The sequence below is a fragment of the Orycteropus afer genome, unplaced genomic scaffold (genome assembly GCF_000298275.1).
Source record: "Orycteropus afer afer isolate SDZICR_OR568_19922 unplaced genomic scaffold, OryAfe1.0 scaffold00270, whole genome shotgun sequence".
In the NCBI taxonomy this organism is placed as follows: domain Eukaryota; kingdom Metazoa; phylum Chordata; class Mammalia; order Tubulidentata; family Orycteropodidae; genus Orycteropus; species Orycteropus afer.
The window spans coordinates 4,686,065-4,704,895 of record NW_006921857.1 but is presented as its reverse complement, the minus strand read 5'-3'; the positions used below and the strand labels follow the sequence as shown (position 1 = coordinate 4,704,895).

General features: G+C 35.9%; 1 protein-coding gene across 1 annotated transcript in view; it reads right to left on the bottom strand.

Moving 5' to 3' along the window:
- Positions 1-395: 395 nt before the first annotated feature.
- Positions 396-18,831, bottom strand: part of FGF5 (fibroblast growth factor 5) — a 27,302-nt gene continuing 8,866 nt past the window's right edge. The window contains exons 2-3 of the mRNA XM_007950378.2: positions 17,553-17,656; positions 396-743 (exon numbers count right to left, since the gene is read on the bottom strand). Coding sequence (XP_007948569.1) covers positions 396-743; positions 17,553-17,656 — 452 coding nt within the window. The remainder of the gene's footprint in view (positions 744-17,552; positions 17,657-18,831) is intronic.

The following is an 18,831-nucleotide window of genomic DNA, read 5'->3' as shown; positions in this document are numbered from 1 at the left end:
ATATTTTATCTGCATCAAAATATTCTTTGGAAACCAAAAGTAAAAATGTACCATGTATGTTCTTTCAAGTTGATCTGTAAAAATCAGAAAAAATACATAGTCCACAATATTCAACATTCTGAAAATAGAGTTCTAAATATCCCCTAAGCATAAAAACAAAAGGCTTTACATCTTACTGAACTGAAACAGTGTTCACCCTACCATGGTGCAAAGAATTCCAGTTCAGTTCCTAGTTGAAAATGTTTTTGCTTCAGTCAAACTGAAACAAATGACCTGGCTTCAATATAGTATGGTATAGCGGATGTTCTGTCCAAAAATTTTTCTTCAGAACTCTGAAGACACCTATAGAAACTCCTGAGGGGAAAGGATTTTTCACAAGGCAAAAAAAATGAGTATCATCCAAAGCGAAACTTGAGTCTGTATTTCACTGTGTTAGGACTTTTCCTGGGTGCAGAAAGGGGAACCTTTGGCTTGATAGGGTTAGGTGGTTTTTTCTTTTCAGGAACAGTAACTGTGAAAGAAAGTTCTGGCTGCTCCGACTGCTTGAATCTTGGCAAAAAATGGGTAGAGATGTGCTGGGGTTTGACCCGTGGGCTGCAGCCTCGTTTAGCTTTCCCTCTTTTATTCAGAGCCACATACCACTCACGGCCCGTTTTTTCAGTTCTGTGTATTGCAGAAGCATAGGTGTTATAGCTGTTTTCTTGAAATCTCTCCCTGAACTTGCAGTCATCTGTAAATCTGGCCTATGGAGGAAAAAGAGGAAATTTAGGTGGTGGTAATATTTTCAACCTGTAACAAAAGATGAGGCACTGAACTATAAAGAAAATCCAGTAATTACTCCATTTCCTTTCAGTTTGGCTTATCTGCTTCTTTTAAAGTTGCTTTAAAATCATCATTTTCCTTTCTTTATTCCTACTTTATTCATGCTTGTAACACTTATTTTTGTTTAATATATATGTTACTGTTTAGTCAGCTCTGACACATACTGATTTTATGTACAACAGAGTGACACATTGCCTGTTCCCATGCCATCCTCACAATTACTAGCATGTTTGAGTCAACTGTTGCATCTAGTGTGACAATTCATCTCATTGAGGGTTTCCCCGTTTTTTGCTGATCCTCTTCTTTACTAAAAATTATTTCTTTTTCTAGAGATTGGTCTTTCCACATGACATATCCAAGCTAAGCAAGAAGAAATCTCATTATCCTTATTACTTTTATGGAACATTCTGGCGGCACTTAGTTACTTAATAATAATGTGTGTAATTTAATTACTACCATAACTCTTAATATCCTTAAATATTGTTATTGCTTTAAATTGACTTTTAAGATTTGTAGTTTTTAAAAATGTTTGAACATAGTTGGGTTTTTTTTTTTTTTTTTCTCCTAAGACCCCAAGAATATAAACAGGAATCTATTACTTAGAAACGACCATCTAGTAAAACACTAATTTGGGTTCAGGAATATTGGATCATGTTTTCTTTTTGAAACAAGCATACATTTTTCACTGTTATCAGTGTGATTTATGCTGCTGACACAGGGATAGCGTATGGCCCTATTAATATTGCATGTGATAGAGTTCTTTAAGAAAAACTATATGTATATATATCATCACACATGTGATACAGGAACATATCCATGAGGAAGAGAAGAAGAGAGCCACTAGAAACACTTCAGCCAGATCTGCATGTGTTTACACACACACAGAGACTATCTGCCATTGAAATGTTCACAGCATAGTGAAGAAAGTAGACAAGTAAATATCCATCATGGTGCACCTTGATAAATGGAATTAGGACAATGGTATGCAAAGGACATAATTATAGCATAGAGGAAGAGCATCTAAGAGGGTGGGTCAGCACGGACCAAGGGCAGGAAAGTCTTCCCCCAAAAGGTGACATTTGAGCTGAATCTTCAAGTGTGACTTGAAATTAGCTAGGCAGGTGATAGGAAAAGGCATTCTCAGGGAGCAGGAGCAGGGTGCTCAAATGTCAGCATAATATTTGGAATAACTATAAGGAGTTCAGCGTGCCTTCCACTTAGGATGCATGAAAGAGGGAAAAAGAGAGGAGCCTGGCAGCACCACAAGCCCTGAAAGAACTCAGTTTATCATGTTGAGGAATTTGAAGGATTCTGATGTCAAAACCAGAGCAAGAGGGTGGAGACAGACAGCCATGTGATCAAATACCAATTCTGTCATTGAAATCTCATTCACATTCCTTATACCCAGAGGATTATTTTGAAAATTACATAAAATATTTTTCTAGGGAAGGGGTCAATAGCTTTCACTGAACTCAAAAATGTTCATAACATTCAAAGAATAAATAATTCTTATCCAAGACCAAACTACTAAATATTGCTAAGTTTTGTAATTCTAGGAAGCACCATTTACATAAAATCTGGAACACCAAAATACCAAAAACTTGCTTCCTATATATAAAAACCTAAAAGCAATATACTTTCTAGACCAGACCAAGAGGTTCTATAATGTAATAAAATATCTTTTTTTTCCCTTACTTTTTCTAACATTGACAGACTTTTCTCTGAAATGTAGATCACAATGCAATCTGAAAGTCTGAACACTACAGCACAACCTACACAGATATATTGTTGCTAATCTCAGCAAAGTCCTGAAGACAGCTAGTATTAGAGCATTTTCAACAGCACATTTTCCTTTATCCAGGTTATCTACTTTCAAGTGTATTTCAATCAACAAGGTAATCTATTTGGGGCTATGAATCTATGAATTTAGATTTTCTATAAGTCTATGCATGTGAAAGCTGGATAATGAATAAGGAAGACTGAAGAAGAGTTGATGCTTTTAAGTTACAGTGTTGGGGAAGAATACTGAAAGTACCATGAACTGCCAGAAAAACTAACAAATCTGTCCTGGAAGAAGTGCAGCCAGAAAGCTCCTTGGAAGTGAGAACGTCCAGAGTTCGTCTCACCTATTTCGGTCATGTTGTCGGAAGAGACCATTCCCTGGAGAAGGATGTCATGCTTGGTATAGTGGAGAGTCAACAAAAAAAGGAAAGACTCTCAATGAGATGGATTGACACAGTGGCTGCAATGATCAACTCAGGTCTAGCCAGGATCGTGGGACTGCTACAGGACCGGGCAGTGTTTCATTCTGTTGTACATAGGGTCGCTATGAGTTGGAGATGGCAGTGTTTCATTCTGTTGTACATAGGGTCACTATGAGTTGGAGATGACTCAACGGCACCTAACAACAAAAGCCTAAGTCTACTGGTAATTCTCTGGATTTGATCTCTGGCAGTTTGGAAGCAGGGCTTTTACAGAACTGTCACCTACGGAATTCCTTCCAACCAGTTTTATAACCTAACAGCATATTGTCTAGGCTAAGAGTGCTATCATGCATTTATTGTTCCTATATTTTACTAAAAGATGTTCTTACAAGTTAAATATAGATTTTTCCTACAGATGTTTAGTTCTTAAAGAACTTAAATGCTCTCCTATTTAATTAGACAATCTCAACTTTTATTTTAAAATAATAGCTATAGCAACCTGGAATATTTTCTGCTACATAAAAGGATAATATTTTAGCAAGGTGTGGTGGAGGATTTGATTTTAAAAAAAGTAGTGGGTATATTTACCCTTCCTCTGATTTTTATTCTTGAAATGTAGTTAAACAACATTTTAAAAAGTATATTAAACATTTCATTGTACCTTGACCTGAATTTTATTCTTGTTTCGCAAAAATCTGTTTTCCTGAAATAGAGATAACAGTGGTTGCTCTATTTAATTTTGTCACATTTTTTAAGTGTAAGGCATTATTTAGCCTTTGTGGAGGTTTTTAAAAGTCTCTTGAAGATTTGTTTTTATTATGGTGAATATATTTATGTGTTTGTGTGTGTGTGTGGTGTGTGTGCCATTTCAACAGTTTTTGCAGATACAATTCAGTGACATTAATCACTTTCATCATGTTTTGCAATTATCACCACCATCCATTTCCAGAATTTTCCATTACCATTTATAAAAACTCTGCCCCACAAGCACTGAACTTACCCCTCATCCCAAATTCAGTAACTACAAGCAGACTTTTGTCTCTAAATATTTGCCTGCATTACACCTTTGTGTGTTTTTCTTTTTATTCCTGACAGAAGAATATGTCATTTTTTAAATTTGATGTGGCTCACACACACACACACACACGTATATCATACTATCTCAACCTAAATCTACTCTGTCTTAAGGTCATTGGTATGTGAAGACCCACCCTTTCCCTTCCTCCAAAATTACTTCATCTTAAACAGGTTCTTCCTTCCTCCTCAACATTCATGTTCTAAACTTCTTTCTAAAGAGGGCTTTTTTAAAAGATGGTTGCTCAGGCTTTAGATTTTCAAGAGCCACCTAATTGTTACACAGAGCGGAGTTGTTTAGGGTTCTGAGGACCTGAACTCTACTCGCAGCCCCTCAGCCATTCCAAATCCCACGTCAAAACCAGGAGTAAAGACGATCAGATTGTTTCAGATTTTCAATTGACTTCTAATTTAATGTTTTGTTTGAAAAATTCTTATAGCTATGATGAAAAAGAACCATTTGAAACAAACATTTCAATAAATTTTTTTAATCAGGAGCTCTTGTTTCTTCTTGAAGGATAGACTGCTCTTGTCAGTATTTCTGGCTTTGTTAAGACGTGGCACTAAGTAGGGTGTCTCTGCCCCTAATGCTATGCATGAAGCATCCTAATAACAGAGAGTCATTAAGTACCACAGGTCATAGTCACAGGTATTAAAGTATATACATTTCACTTAGAAAGGGATCAGTACAGGAGATCCTGGATAGAATGGGAGAACAATGTGGAACAAAACTTAAAATTATTAAATTACAAAAAAGAGAGAGAGACCAGGATTACTGGTCTGATAGAACCCAGTGAGACCACCAAGACTATAGCCCCTAGTTATCCTTCAGGTCTAGAACTGAACTCACTCCTGTGGCTTTTAGCCAAACATCAGACTGGCATATGGTGTGAACATTTACATCAGGTAGATGCACTCCTTGGAGTGATCAATAGTGGGAGAAGAGAAGGGCAGTGTTTGCACAGGGAGACAGCTGCAGGGAAGTGGGGGGGGGTGCATGGGAGGGAAGGACACAGAGAAGAGGTAACTATAGGGAAGAAATAGGAAGGAAGCTATTACATTGTGGGGAATTGCAGGCAAAGTCATCAAACAAAATGTGTATGAAATGCTGTATGGAAAACAAATTTGCTCTGTAAACTTTCACCCAAATCACAATAAAAAATTTTTTTAAAAAAAAGCATATACATTTACTGTGAAACAATTTTGAAAAATACATTTTTCAGGCTAATTTTAATTTTTTTAATTTCCTTTGAATTATAAAAAGTTCTTACAATTCTTTTTGAAATAATATAGAATATACATTTTTTAAACATTAAAAATTTATTATTTCTTTAGGAAGAGTGAAGTTGGTATAAAGACTTTCCTATTGTTGAGAAGTGGATCAGTGAATGAAATTTCAAATCTACTATTGAATTCAAGATTTCTGTCCTCTCCTTGCCTTACCACCCTCAACACTACAACTAAAGCAATCATTAAAATGTTTGTAAAGAATGTCGATCTTTGTTTTAAATTCATATTTTCATTAGTTTATCCAATATATCTTTATTGAATGTTTATCACTTGGCAAGAACTATGCTAGTTGCCACTTTTACAATGGGAAAAATATGGCCTGATCCTGTCCATGTGCTTTGTTGACTTAAATACTCTTCATTTTTCTCTAAAATTACTCCTTGATCTTAAAATGGTAAAAGAAGTTCTTTTCAACAAACCATGATTACAAAATTAAAATGAAATGTTCAAATCAACTAATTCCTATACCTTTTCATATACACGTAATAGAAAAAAAGCTTATAAAACTTAAACAGGTTAAGCTACTTTTACTGGGATATTCATATCACTCAGAGAAGGGGAAACATGCTGCTATTAAGGAAAACAAGAGCTTTTTCATTAGAAGAGGACTTGGTCTGCTTTACTCATCTTCTTACACACTGAAGACATGCATGGGATGCCTGAATGAAACATCAAAGAAAGTAAGACTTTGATTTACTGGAATAATCCAGGAAGGAATGATTCCTCTCAATTGAAATCTGAAGATTGGCTAAATCAAATAGAAAATTATTTCTGTAATTATATTGTTAAAAATTCTTTAAAACTTGTCAGCATACTTCTGTTTATTAGTAAATATTATTCCATGATTATTGAGGATCTAGTAGTGATACTGCCTTGGAAACCCAAGGAGGGGTCGCTATGAGTCAGGGCTGACTCGACGGCACATAACAACAACAACAACAGTAGTGAATGAGTTGAGGCTACACACACACACACACACAATACCATTCTCACTGTGTACAACTGTAGAAATACCTACTCTGTATTTGGAAGAGGTGTAGAAGATAGGAAAGAATTAGGATTGATGCCAGTATAAACGTTGGAGTTTGTGGAACATGTAAAAAATTTTAATTCTTTATTTTACTTTGTTTTCCTTGATTTGCTACTTTCTCTATATATGTTGTTGTTAGATGCTGTCAAGTCAGCTCCGACTCATAGCAACCCTATCTGTGTACAATAGAACGAAACACTGCCTTGTCCTATGCCAGTCTCATAATCCTCGCTACACTTGAGCCCATCATTGCAGCCAGTGTCAATCAATCTTGCTGAGGGCCTTCCCCTTATTCACTGACCCTTCACTTTACCAAGCATGATATCCTTCTCCAGGGAATGGTTCCTTCTGACAATATGATCAAAGTAAGTGAGATGAAGTCTGGCCATTATCTCTTCCAAGGAGCATTCCGGCTGCTCTTCTTCCAGGGCAGATTTGTTAGTTCTTCTGGCAGTCCATGGTACTTTCAATATTCTTTGTCAATGCCACAACTCAAAAGCACCAACTCTTCTTCAGTCTTCTTTATTCATTGCCCAGCTTTCCCATGCATATAAGGCGACTGAAAAATGCCATGGCTTGGATTCGGCACACTTTAGTCTTCAAAGAGACATCTTTGCTGTTGAGTACTTCAAAGAGGTCTTTCCTATCCTTATATAGATCTTACATAAAGTAAAATAATAATAATTACCTAAATCTAAGTAATTAAAATTTTAGACAATAAAAAAGCAACTATACACTGAACTGTGCCCTAAGCAAACTTTCCTTGCTATATACAAACATTCCTAATTCTGGTTCTCCTACCTCCTCTTAGTGTGATTTGGTTGTCACCTACCTTTATCAATGGCTGAGTCTGGTGCCCTAAGCCTCAGACTGTTTGGGATTGTTGTGTCGGGTATCCCTGCACAAAGTCACCCAGGCTTGGTTGTGAATGAGAGCTGAAAGCCAGACTGTGCTCCAGTTGCTCCCAAACGGTGTACCCTGGTGCAAGGCAACATGCACCCAAAGAGGCTGCCTTTTACTCTACCCTACAAGCCTCATGTGAGTGCAGCCGTAGTTCAGTGGTTGAGAGAACTCCTTCAATGTGGGAGACTTGGGTTTGATTCTTGTCAATGTGCGCCCACCACTCATCTCTCAGTGAAGGCTTGTGTGGTTGTCATGCTGAATAGGTTTCAGCAGAGCTTCTAGACTAAGATGGACCGAAAAGAAAAGCCTGGCAATCTACTTTAGAAAATCAGCCAATGAAAACTCTATGGATCACAACAGTCTTATCCACAACCCATAAGGATATCACAAGATTGGGTAGAATTTCGCTCCATTATGCATGAGGTAGTCATGAGTCAGAGGCCAACTTGATGGCAGCTAACAACAATGGCAACATGGGCTAACCATAGCCATATTATGCAATCTTATATATTTGGTATATATATATGAGCTCTGGTAGTGTAGTGCCTAAGGCACTTGACTGCTAACCAGAAGTGGTGGTTCAAACCCACCAGCCACTCCTTGGAAGGAAGGTTGGGCAATCTACTTCCGTAGTGATACTGCCTCAGAAACCCAAGGAGGGGTCGCTATGAGTCAGATCTGACTCCACAGCAGTGGGTTTGGTTTTTGTTAGGGCATAGCCATATTTCCTGAAGTTTGGCATTGAATATTTGTTCATTCTATATCTCCTTTTCTCCTAAAAACCACCAAAGAAATATACAAGCTTATTTTCAATAATATACCAACCTGAGCTAATACAGTGATGAATACCAACCACAGAATATTGTCCTTCCTCCCAACTTCAAGAATTGTCTTAAAACTACTCAGGCAACCTGTTGAAAATGTAGACCCCAGATCTTACACGCAGAGACTGTGTTTCAGTAAATTTGAGGTAAGACCCTGCAATTGTATCTTTAACCAACGTTCTGTATAATTTTGATGCAGGTGAGCTGAGGAGAAAAACCATATAAGACAGGCGTTTTCTTTTCCTTTTCTTTTTACTTTTATTGTGGTGAAAACATACATAACAGCATATTCGCCAACATAACAACTTCCACATTTACAGCTCAGGGACATTGATGGCATTTTTCAGGTTGTGCCACCATTGTTGCTATCCTTTTCCAAAATATTCTGCCACCATTAGCATAAACTCAGTGCCCCACAAACAAAAGCTTCCCCTTTCCCCCTCCCTCCTACTCCTGGCAACCAATAATCTTTTATTACTCCCCCCCCCACACATATACCAAAAAACAAACTCACTGCTTTTGAGTTCATTCAACTCATAGCAAACCCCTCCCTTGGGTTTCTGAGGCAGTATCTCTATGGAAGTAGATTGCCCAATCTTCCTTCTGAGGAGTGCCTGGTGGGTTTGAACAGCCAGCATTCTGGTTAGCCGTCAAATGCCTTAGGCACTGCACCACCAGAGCTTATATATATATATATATATATATATATATACACACACATATATATATATATATATATATATATAAACCTAGATATAGGCATTTTCTTTCTGATACTCTTAAACCTCTATAAATGGCAATGGGTTTTGGTTTTGCTGGTTCAGTGGTAGACTTTTTGCCTTCCATGTGATGGACCCTCGTTAGATTTCCAGCCAAAGTGCTTCATGCTCAGTCACCACCTGCATGTCAATGAAGGATTAGGTTCTTGCTGTTATGCTGAACAGGTTTCAGCAATGCCTCCAGACTAAGATGGACTAGGAAGAAAGAACTGAAAATCAGGCAATCAGAGCCCTGTGGAACAATAAATGTATGATATATGATAGCACAACTTATCATGGGGATGGTGTTGGACCAAGTGGTGTTTAGCTCCATTGTGATTGAGGTAGGCATGAGTCAAGAGCCAGCTGAATGACAACTATCAACAATTATCTGACTGTTCAGTATAAAATCACCAAACCAAACTCACTGCTGTCGAGTCGCATCCGACTCATAGCGACACCTCTTCGGGTTTCCCAGGCGGCATCTCTCCAGAAGTAGAGTGCCCAGTCTTCCTTCAAGGAGTGGCTGGTAGGTTTAAACTGCCAGCCTTCTGGTTATCAGTCAAATGCCTTAGGGACCACAATACCAGAGCTCAGTTAGAGAAGTTAAAAAAAAAGAAGAAGAAGAAACGGATTCATCTAAAGCCCTATACTTATCAAGGGAAGGGTAGTGCCACAACTTAAATCTCAGATTTTTCTGATTCCTAGACTAAAGCTCTTTGTATTACAAACCTGGGGTATTTCCTAGGGTTTTTAAACATAGTTTTACCTGCCCTGAGGTTGCTCCGTGTTAAATATTCAGAAAAACGAAAATAAAACAAAACAAAAAAATTCAGTGCCATGGATTTGTCTCTGACTCGTAGCCACCCTGCTCTTCCTTCCAAGAAGTGGCTGGTGGGTTTGAACCATCAGCCTCCTGATTAGTAGTCAAATGTCTTAGGCACTAGCACCTAGAGCTCCTGTGTTAAAGGTTAGTGAAAGACAATTGCCACTCCCCAAACTATCACAGAGATATAACACCATCTCTGTCTTTAACCTAAAATGGATCTCTGAAAGTACAATTCAATTCATCACACCAAGATTTCCTCAGTAAAATAGGCTCTCTGTCTAGATTTGCATAGTTAAGGGAAGAAATGGCATTTACTGAAAAGGCAGAGCTCTGAATCTATTTCTGGGTCTAAACTACTAGGCATTCAATTTTGCTAGGTATTTTAAAACCCTTAGAGGGCAAGCTCTGGTGGCATAATGCCTAAGGCATTTGACTGCTAACCAGAAGTCTGGTGGTTCAAATCCACCAGCCACTCCTTGGAAGGAAGGTTGAGCGATCTACTTCCATAGTGATACCACCTCGGAAACCCAAGGAGGGGTCGCTATGAGACGGGTCTGACTCGACAGCAGTGTGTCAGTTTGTGTCAGAGGGCAAAGAAAGTTTCTATTTAAATACCTTTATGTACCTCATGGTCTTGTCTGGCAGAGTGAAGTACTCAAGTTATTTTTTTAATGATGATAATAATTATTGCTCAAGTCTCCATTTTTCCTGTTAGTAAACATTCCCAGCTTTAGGGGCTGCCTACTCCTGTTCACTCTGCCCCCAGCTCAGGAAGTCCAGTCCAGACTCTCAACCCAAACAAGCCAGCTGGCACCTCTGAAATCAGGAAAGAAAGATGTTCCAGTTCTTGCTTAGGGCTGATCAAGCGCACATTCCATGCCTGTTTCATAAACTCTGCAATTAGCTTTCTTTCCAAACATGATCTCCTAAAACCCTGAGAAAGAAAAGTAAGTCCACCACATGCTTCTCTCTGGATCTTTAAAATAAGCTAAAATGTTCTTCTCCAATAGGCAATGAGCTATCTTGCATACTTTTTGAAAAGACTGATAACCACCTTTTCCAGGATGTACAGTTTATAGAGAGAGAGAGAAAAAAAAAAAAAAGATGCAGTATAGAATTCCAAAAGAATTACGAAATTGTAATCATAGGAAATTTTTTCCTGCTTAAGAATTTGAGCCTGGAGATTTCACTTTCAGATTCAATTCACTGGACAAAGGAGAATCCAGGAGAGGAGAAGCTACTGTACATACCAAAAATGGGAACCTGGAGAAAATAAAGGTCATTGATAAATAGGATTGGGGGTTGACCTAAATATCTGAAGATTCACAACTGCCTGACTCCCAAAGAAACAAAACAAAACCTTCTAAGAGAGAAAATTGAGAATCATCAAACAGCTGCCTGAGAGGAAATTAAATATTTTTTTTAGAAAAATAACACGTTGAATACTCTCCAGACACTACTCTAAGTGTTTTACATGATTTATTTCACTTAAAACTCTCCCAGAAGACTGTAACTTTCATTTTCTTCCTTTTGAAGATGAAAAATTAGAGGAATAGATAGCTTAAGTAAGACAATGCAACTAGTAAGTCACAGATTTAACTGTGTTCTTAACCATCACTACAAATAAATAAGTTGCCTTTGAGTCAAGTGGATTGCAACTCATGGTGAGCAAACTTTTGTCAGAAAACTGTACTCCATAGAGATATAGTGCCTAAGGCACTTGACTGCTAACCAGAAAGCTGGCGGTTCAAACCCACCAGCCACTCCTCGGAAGGAAAACTGGGCAATCTACTTCAGTAGTGATACTGCCTCAGAAACTCACTACCTCAAAAACCCAAGGAGCGGTCGCTGTGAGTCAGATCCGACTCCACAGCAATGAGTTTGGTTTGGTTTTTTTATAAAGAGATCATCAGATCTTTGTTCTGAGGTGCCTCTGGGTGGACTTGAATCTCCAACCTTCGGGTTAGCAGTCACGTTCATTAACCATTCGTGCCACCCAGGGACCCCCTCAGCCAGTATATTCAATATCTTTTGCTACTACATCTGGATCCACCTCAGACAAATCCAGAAAATCTCTGTATGGGACTTTCAACCTAAAGAAGGCAGTTTTGTTTGGAGGGTGGGAGGAGGAGGGAACAGGAACAGACAAGCAGGCAGAGAGATGAAGCCAGAAAGAGAAGGGTGCTCAGCTTGGGAATAAGTTAAGAAAGAATATAAAGGCTGTAGTGTAGAGTCTGTCTAACTCTTAAGACTCTTCGGGAAGCAATCATCTACTCCTACTCTCAATGACTGTACACCTTTATCCTTGGGAAAAGTACACAAAACAGCAGCACAATAGATATTTTGCTGTGTGGTCTTTTTAATGTATACTAGTAAAGATTTTAAGAAGAGCTGCTTATAGAGCAGGGCCTCGAATGAGTGCGGGAAGCAAGGCACAGTTAGCAAAAGTAGTATGAAAATGTTATCAGCATAAAACTTGCCTAAATCTAACCATTCTGGACTAATATTTCTCTTTGACATATTTGTGCCTATTGATCATGGGGCATTTACCAGGCAATCTTCTGTGAACAAACAGATATTTTTTTCCCCTTTTGAAAGTTCTCTATGCAACTCATCGTCACGTGGAATAAGCAACATTTATAAACCTGTGATAAATCCTGTGGTAGATATATCCTCTCCTCTCTAGATTTTAAAATCAAGTAAGGGAGACACAGAAGTAGATGACCAAAAAGTGCTCTGAAAAAGAGACAGAACAAGCAGCTAGAAAGAAAATGAAAGAGAAATTTGCATTTTAACTACAAATCTAAAATTTCCTACTGTAAATCCAAAATTACTTACTTAACTATTAAATAGAGTGCTACAAATAGTCTATGGATACACCACAGTAATTTATCTTTTAAAATGTTATATATATATAAAAGTGTTACTAAATGATTCAATTATTTCCCACTAAAGCATACATTGAAATAATGTGCTTGGTTCCAAACAAAACTTTTTATTGTCTTACAAGCTAACTTTTACCTACCAAGCATTATAGTGCTTAAAGAGAAATAATGAAGGAAATTTAAAAGAACATAGTTCTGCTTCAATAACTTATTACCTATGTGACCTTAGGAAAATAATTTAACATCTCTACAACTCTTTACTCACCTAATTATCTAATGAAATAATGTGAGTGAGAGAGTTTTTTTTAAAGAGTTATGGGAATATATTATTTGTACCTGGTAACTAATTTATAATGCTCTGATTGTTACTGTAAAAACCAAATTGAAAATCTACAATTATCCATGAATACTTCTCAGTACAATTTGGGGATTGTTTTCCTAGAATTATATGAATACTTCATGTTTTTAGTTCATGTCTGCTTTCTAGATAGAACCCTACGGGTAACATTTAAATACCTCTGCATAATTAGTAATTTAAAATAATTCAAGAGAAAAAAAAAAAAAACTCAAGGATAGCACTTCTAACTCTTACAGTACAAAGTTTATAGTTTACTTTTTTGGTGGTGATGTCATTTTGTAAAAATCAAAACTAAATCAAATAATCATATTTAAAGTTACAAGAAAAAAATTTTCAATATGCTTAACACAAAACTGAAAACAGAGAAGTAACCATCTAGGCATAAAACTGATAATTGCTAGGATTAATAATATTTCTAAATTCAACATCATTGAAAGGAAGTCGGTTTATAATTTAATTGTTTCCTTCTAGAGAAAAAGAGCTAATAAAAGCTCACATAAGAAAAAGTGGGCTTGGACAATTGGTTTAAAAAGTACCCACATAATTGTAGGGCTTAATTTTTTATCTATAATTCAGCTGAAAGTCATCAAAATGACTTTTATATCAAAGAGCTTTGGTGAGTGACAAGAGCAAGACTTGCTTTGTACTGTTTAAAAGTCATTATCCCATGAAATAACTTTAGTCTGCCAAGATGAGAAAGAATAACAGATGCTGTTTTTGCATTATCTGCATTATTTCAACCAGCCATCCTTAGACATTTGGGTCAAATTTCTAGAAATCTGTTATTTGCGTTTGACAGAGGAATCACATATCCTAACCCCTTGGTTTGACCTTTCTAATTGGCATCCATTTGTAATACTTCCCTTTCTGTGGCAATTATGTTTAAGCTGTTCCAAGAATAGTCTCTTTTTTGTACATACATCAACCATAAATCAAAACATTAAAAATAACAAAGATGATGATATTTACCTGAAACCAACAAACCGATAAGAGAAAGTGCCTTTACATGCATTGTACAGTTTTATGATGTTTACATTTTGAAGATTCTTTAATTTTAAAAAACACTTAAGTAGAATAAGGAAATGTTCATTTGTTTTCAGATTTAATCATTTTTTTCTATCCTATCTGTAGTTTTTATTTTAAAAAATCAAATATTAATTTTTAATGATGTATTACTTTTCTACAGCAATGCAGAACTTTGCCCCTTAAAATAAATAAATGGAAAAAAAAATCAAAGAACAACTGTTTCACTAGTACTATATCATGCCTTTCTAGAGTATAATAATGAACTCAGAAAACCAAATAAGCAAAATCTTTTTTCAGTCCTTCCAGTGGAAGATTAAAGAGTTTAACAATGATTTTTCATTTATTTTATGAGATTTACATTGTATTTAACCATATAAAGATGGATAATATTTATTAAGGACATAACTGTGGAAAATTTTGTTCTAAGTGCTTTACATGTATTATCTTATTTAGTTCTCAAAAAAATGGCTCAAATTCTAATGTCTCCTCTAAGAGGCATTAATAAATCACCTTCAGATGTTAAACAAAGTTAAACTTGTAAAAATCTTACACATTAAACTAAATGAAAATTTTATCAATTTTTTTAGTGGTTTATAAAGTAGAAATGACTATTAGTAAATTTCAATTGATTGCACTAGCCCTGGTGGCACAGTGGTTAAAGCTCTTGGCTGCTAAGCAAAAGACTTAAGTTTCCAATCCATCAGCAGCTCCATGGGAAAGAGATGTGGCAGTCAGCTTTTGTGATGACTTACAGCCTTGGAAACCCTATGGGACAATTCTTGTCTGATAAGGTCACCATGAGTCAGAATTGACTGAGTGGCAGTGGATTTGGTTTTTCATTTTATTTATTTTGTTTTAAAATATACTTCGAAAATTGGAAATGTAGTATTTCCTCAATTCACTTAATATGAATTAAAGTGAACAAGGATTGAAGGGCTAGCTTTAAAGAATAATTGCTCTTTTAAATGATTAAAGGTGGCAAAATTAGTATACAACTAAGAAAAAGTATAAATACCTTTGAGGTTTGTTACATAATACTAATGTAAATAAAGATAATCTGTGAATGGGAAAACTAAACTAAAGATATTCTATTACCTTTAAGATGTTTTAACGCTTCCAGATAATAGTATTTTCTTAACAAAAACATAAAAATCAATAATTTGTAAATTAATTTCCAAATGCCTAAGTGGTGTTAAGAACACTTTAAGAATGCAAAATTAATCTGTATATTTTAAAGAAGTATTTTTTTTTTCAAATATTTTATTGTGTTTTCGGTGAAAGTTACATAGAAAATTAGGTTCTCACTTAACTATTTTTTTACAACTTGTTCCATGACACTGGTTTCATTTTTCATAATGTATCACTACTCTCATTATTTCCAATCTTTCTGTTCTATTTCCATGAACCTAACTTCCCTGCCCTTCCTTTGTTTTAGAGTAAATGTTGACTGTTTGGGCTCCTGTAGTTGAGAAGTAATTATTTTAATGCAACAAAAACAAGATGAAAGAGATCATAATAGGAGATCCTGGATAGAGTGGGAGAAAAGTTGGAACAAATTTCAAAATAACAATAATTATAAAAAGAGCAGGCTTACTGGTCTGATAAAGGCTTGTAGAATCCCCAGGACTATGGCCCTTAGTCACCCTTCAGTTTCTGAACTGATCTCACTACCTTGGGTCAACTTTCAGCCAAACAACAGACATGCCTTTGAAGTCAACAGTAATATCAGGAAGTATGCACTTCTTAGAACAATCAAATATAACAGATCAGAAGAGTAGCATTTGTCCAGGGGTAAAGATCAGAAAGCAGGAATAAATAGGAAAGAAAGACAAAGAGAAATGGTAACCACAGGGAGGAAGCAAGAAGAATCCTGTTAACATTGTGCAAATTGTAATCAATGTCACAAAACAAAATGTGTACAAACTGTTGAATGGAAAACCAATTTACTCTGTAAATTTTCACCCAAATTGCAACAAAAAGTTAAATTTAAAAAAAAAAAAAAGATGAGAATTCCTCAAGTAGACTAAATACATTTTCTCTGTGGAATGTTGGAGTCTTTTAATTACTGAATTATTCCCTCTATATTTATTTATATGGAATATACTATTTAGATCCCATTTTTGGCATCATAAATAGCTAGTAAGAATTTAATAAGAACTTTATTAAATACCAAACCAAAAACCAAACCATGGAGTTCATTCCAATTCATGGCAACCCCCATAGGACAGAGTATAACTGCCCTGTAGGATAATCAAGTCTGTACATCTTCACAGAAGCAGACTGCCTCATCTTTCTCCTGCAGAGTGAATAGTGGGTTCAAACTACCAACCATTTGGTTAGCAGCTGAGCACTTTAACCACTTTACCACCAGGGCTACCTTATTAAACACACCCCTATATTACAAAATCAAATCACCATGCTGTTGTTGTATTGTTGTTATGTGCCGTTGAGTCGGACCTGACTCATAGCGACCCTTCCTTGGGTTTCCGAGGCAGTATCACTACGGAATTAGGTTGCCCAATCTTCTTTCTGAGGAGTGGCTGGTGGGTTTGAACCGCCAGCCTTCTGGTTAGCAGTCAAGTGCCTTAGGCAAATCACCATAAGCATGTAAATTATAAATGTTATGAAATATATTGTGTCATAAAATTTTCTCAATTGGACCATTTTTAAGAAATAATGACATCACTTTCAAAATGCTATTTCCAAAAAGACTTACCCTTGAAATTTTTGTACATTCTAAAATATCTTTATATGCAAATAAAATGCTTAACTGATTACTTACAAAAACACATACAACTATATTTGTTAAATATACATATAATTTTGCGGGTGGGGGGGGCTAAATATTAGCTCTCCAGTCCCAAGAGAAGACTTGGGGGGGTGGGGATATTGGGGTCGACCCAAGGGTTGTAAGCAGCATTCTTGCCGGTTGGATCAATTTTGCCTGTCCGCTGTCTAGTGGAGACAGACATCACTGAATTAACTTGCACAGAGTGGTTCAATTAGTTAAAACAATATCCTCCCAGCGTTCATAGATTGAAGACAGCTCACATGATGCAAAAAAAGAAAAGGACCTTCCCCACACCTGGAACAGGTGCTTTATCAGCTCATTATGAAGTAAAATAGGTGATTCAATTAAGTCAGGCAAGAAATGCACCAAAAATTGAAACCTTTCAAGAAGATCATACGAAACACAGAGATGCCTCCAACTTTCTTAATGAGAAGTTGGATTTAAATCATATTGAGCCTCCAGGTATTGGCTAATGCTTTATGGAGCCAACAAGAACTGTAAGATATTAAAATATTGGTTGTTTCATCTTTATCACATTCTTTTAAAGATTTTCCTTTTTGTGTATGCTTATGCTTTAAAATGTACAATTAATACATTCATAAGTATACATATGGTGGCAAAAAAACAAGTAAATATATTAGTTTTCTGGGGAAGTTGTCTGTTCTATCTACCAGTTTAGAAAATCATTTATTTCATTCTGTTTTAAAAATGTAAAATCTCCATAACATCATTAAAAAATATAAAGTGGTTCTACTTACACTTGCATGGAGTTTTCCTTTTCTTGACATTGCTAAAAATTTGTTGCTGAAAACTCCTCGTATTCCTACAATCCCCTGAGACACAGCAAATATTTCCAAAAGACCTAGGATGACAGAAATCCCAAGATAAAACACAGATTCTTCTATATATTATTGCAAAGATTTATATTTCTACATAGATTCTTCCCATTCTTTACCACTATGATTAAAAAAAAAAAAAAGTGTGTAATATCTTTCTTTTTATTACATTCGCTGTTAAAGAAAAATAGGCTAGTGTTTCAATGTTCATTTAAAATGATTAATTTCTAGATCGAAAGATTTAGTTCTGCTTCAGTAGTTCTTTTATTTTAAACAATATTTATGTTATCTTTTCCATTTCTAAAGAAACTAAAAAGACAATTTTTGTGCATGTTTTCAAAAAAATTCTCATCTATCATTTTCCTATCAGATGTAATACACTGCTTTTCATATACAGGCCTAAAGTTTCTGTACTCAGGATTAGAACAGTCAAAAGCCTTAGAAATAGTAAATAATTACACTAAATAAATCCCACTTCTCAAATTATCCCTTACAGAAATACAAATAAATATGTACTATACTTAATCAATTAGTGAGCAGTTAAAGACCACATAAAAAGATACTGAAATCAATATAAATAATTTGGGATTATTGACTCAATTAAGTATTTAATGGATTATGGTTTGGGATATCTTGCATTTTGATTGACTTTCCTGAGGGGGGAAAAAAACGAAGTATTTTATGGCATTATCATTTACATTTTATATGTCACAGTTAGCATGGCCAAGTAAATGCCCCTGTGTCTCCTACATTTATTTTGAAATTCCATATGCACTGAGTCAAGAGAATCACATAGCACAGTTCATAAAGTATTTTAAGAAGACACAACTAAAAGTCTACATTTAATGGGATCCCCATTTATTTATTGTAAAGGCTTATATAATGCTATGAGGATATAAGAAAAGCATAATATTCTTTGTTAATTACTGACATCAAATTGGAAAAAAAGAAAACTCATAAAGTTTATTACTGTTAAAAGATGATCTGTCCTAGAAAAAAATGAAAAAAGAATGGCAGGGTGGTAGTCAGGCAGGCGAGAAGAAAGGAAGGGAGTGAGGGAGGGAGAGAGGAAGAGGATACCTCAACATTTCAATCTATAATATGGTGAGCTAACCAGACGGCTGGCGGTTCAAACCCACCAGCCACTCCTCGGAAGGAAGGTTGGGCAATCCTACTTCCGTAGTGATACTGCCTCGGAAAC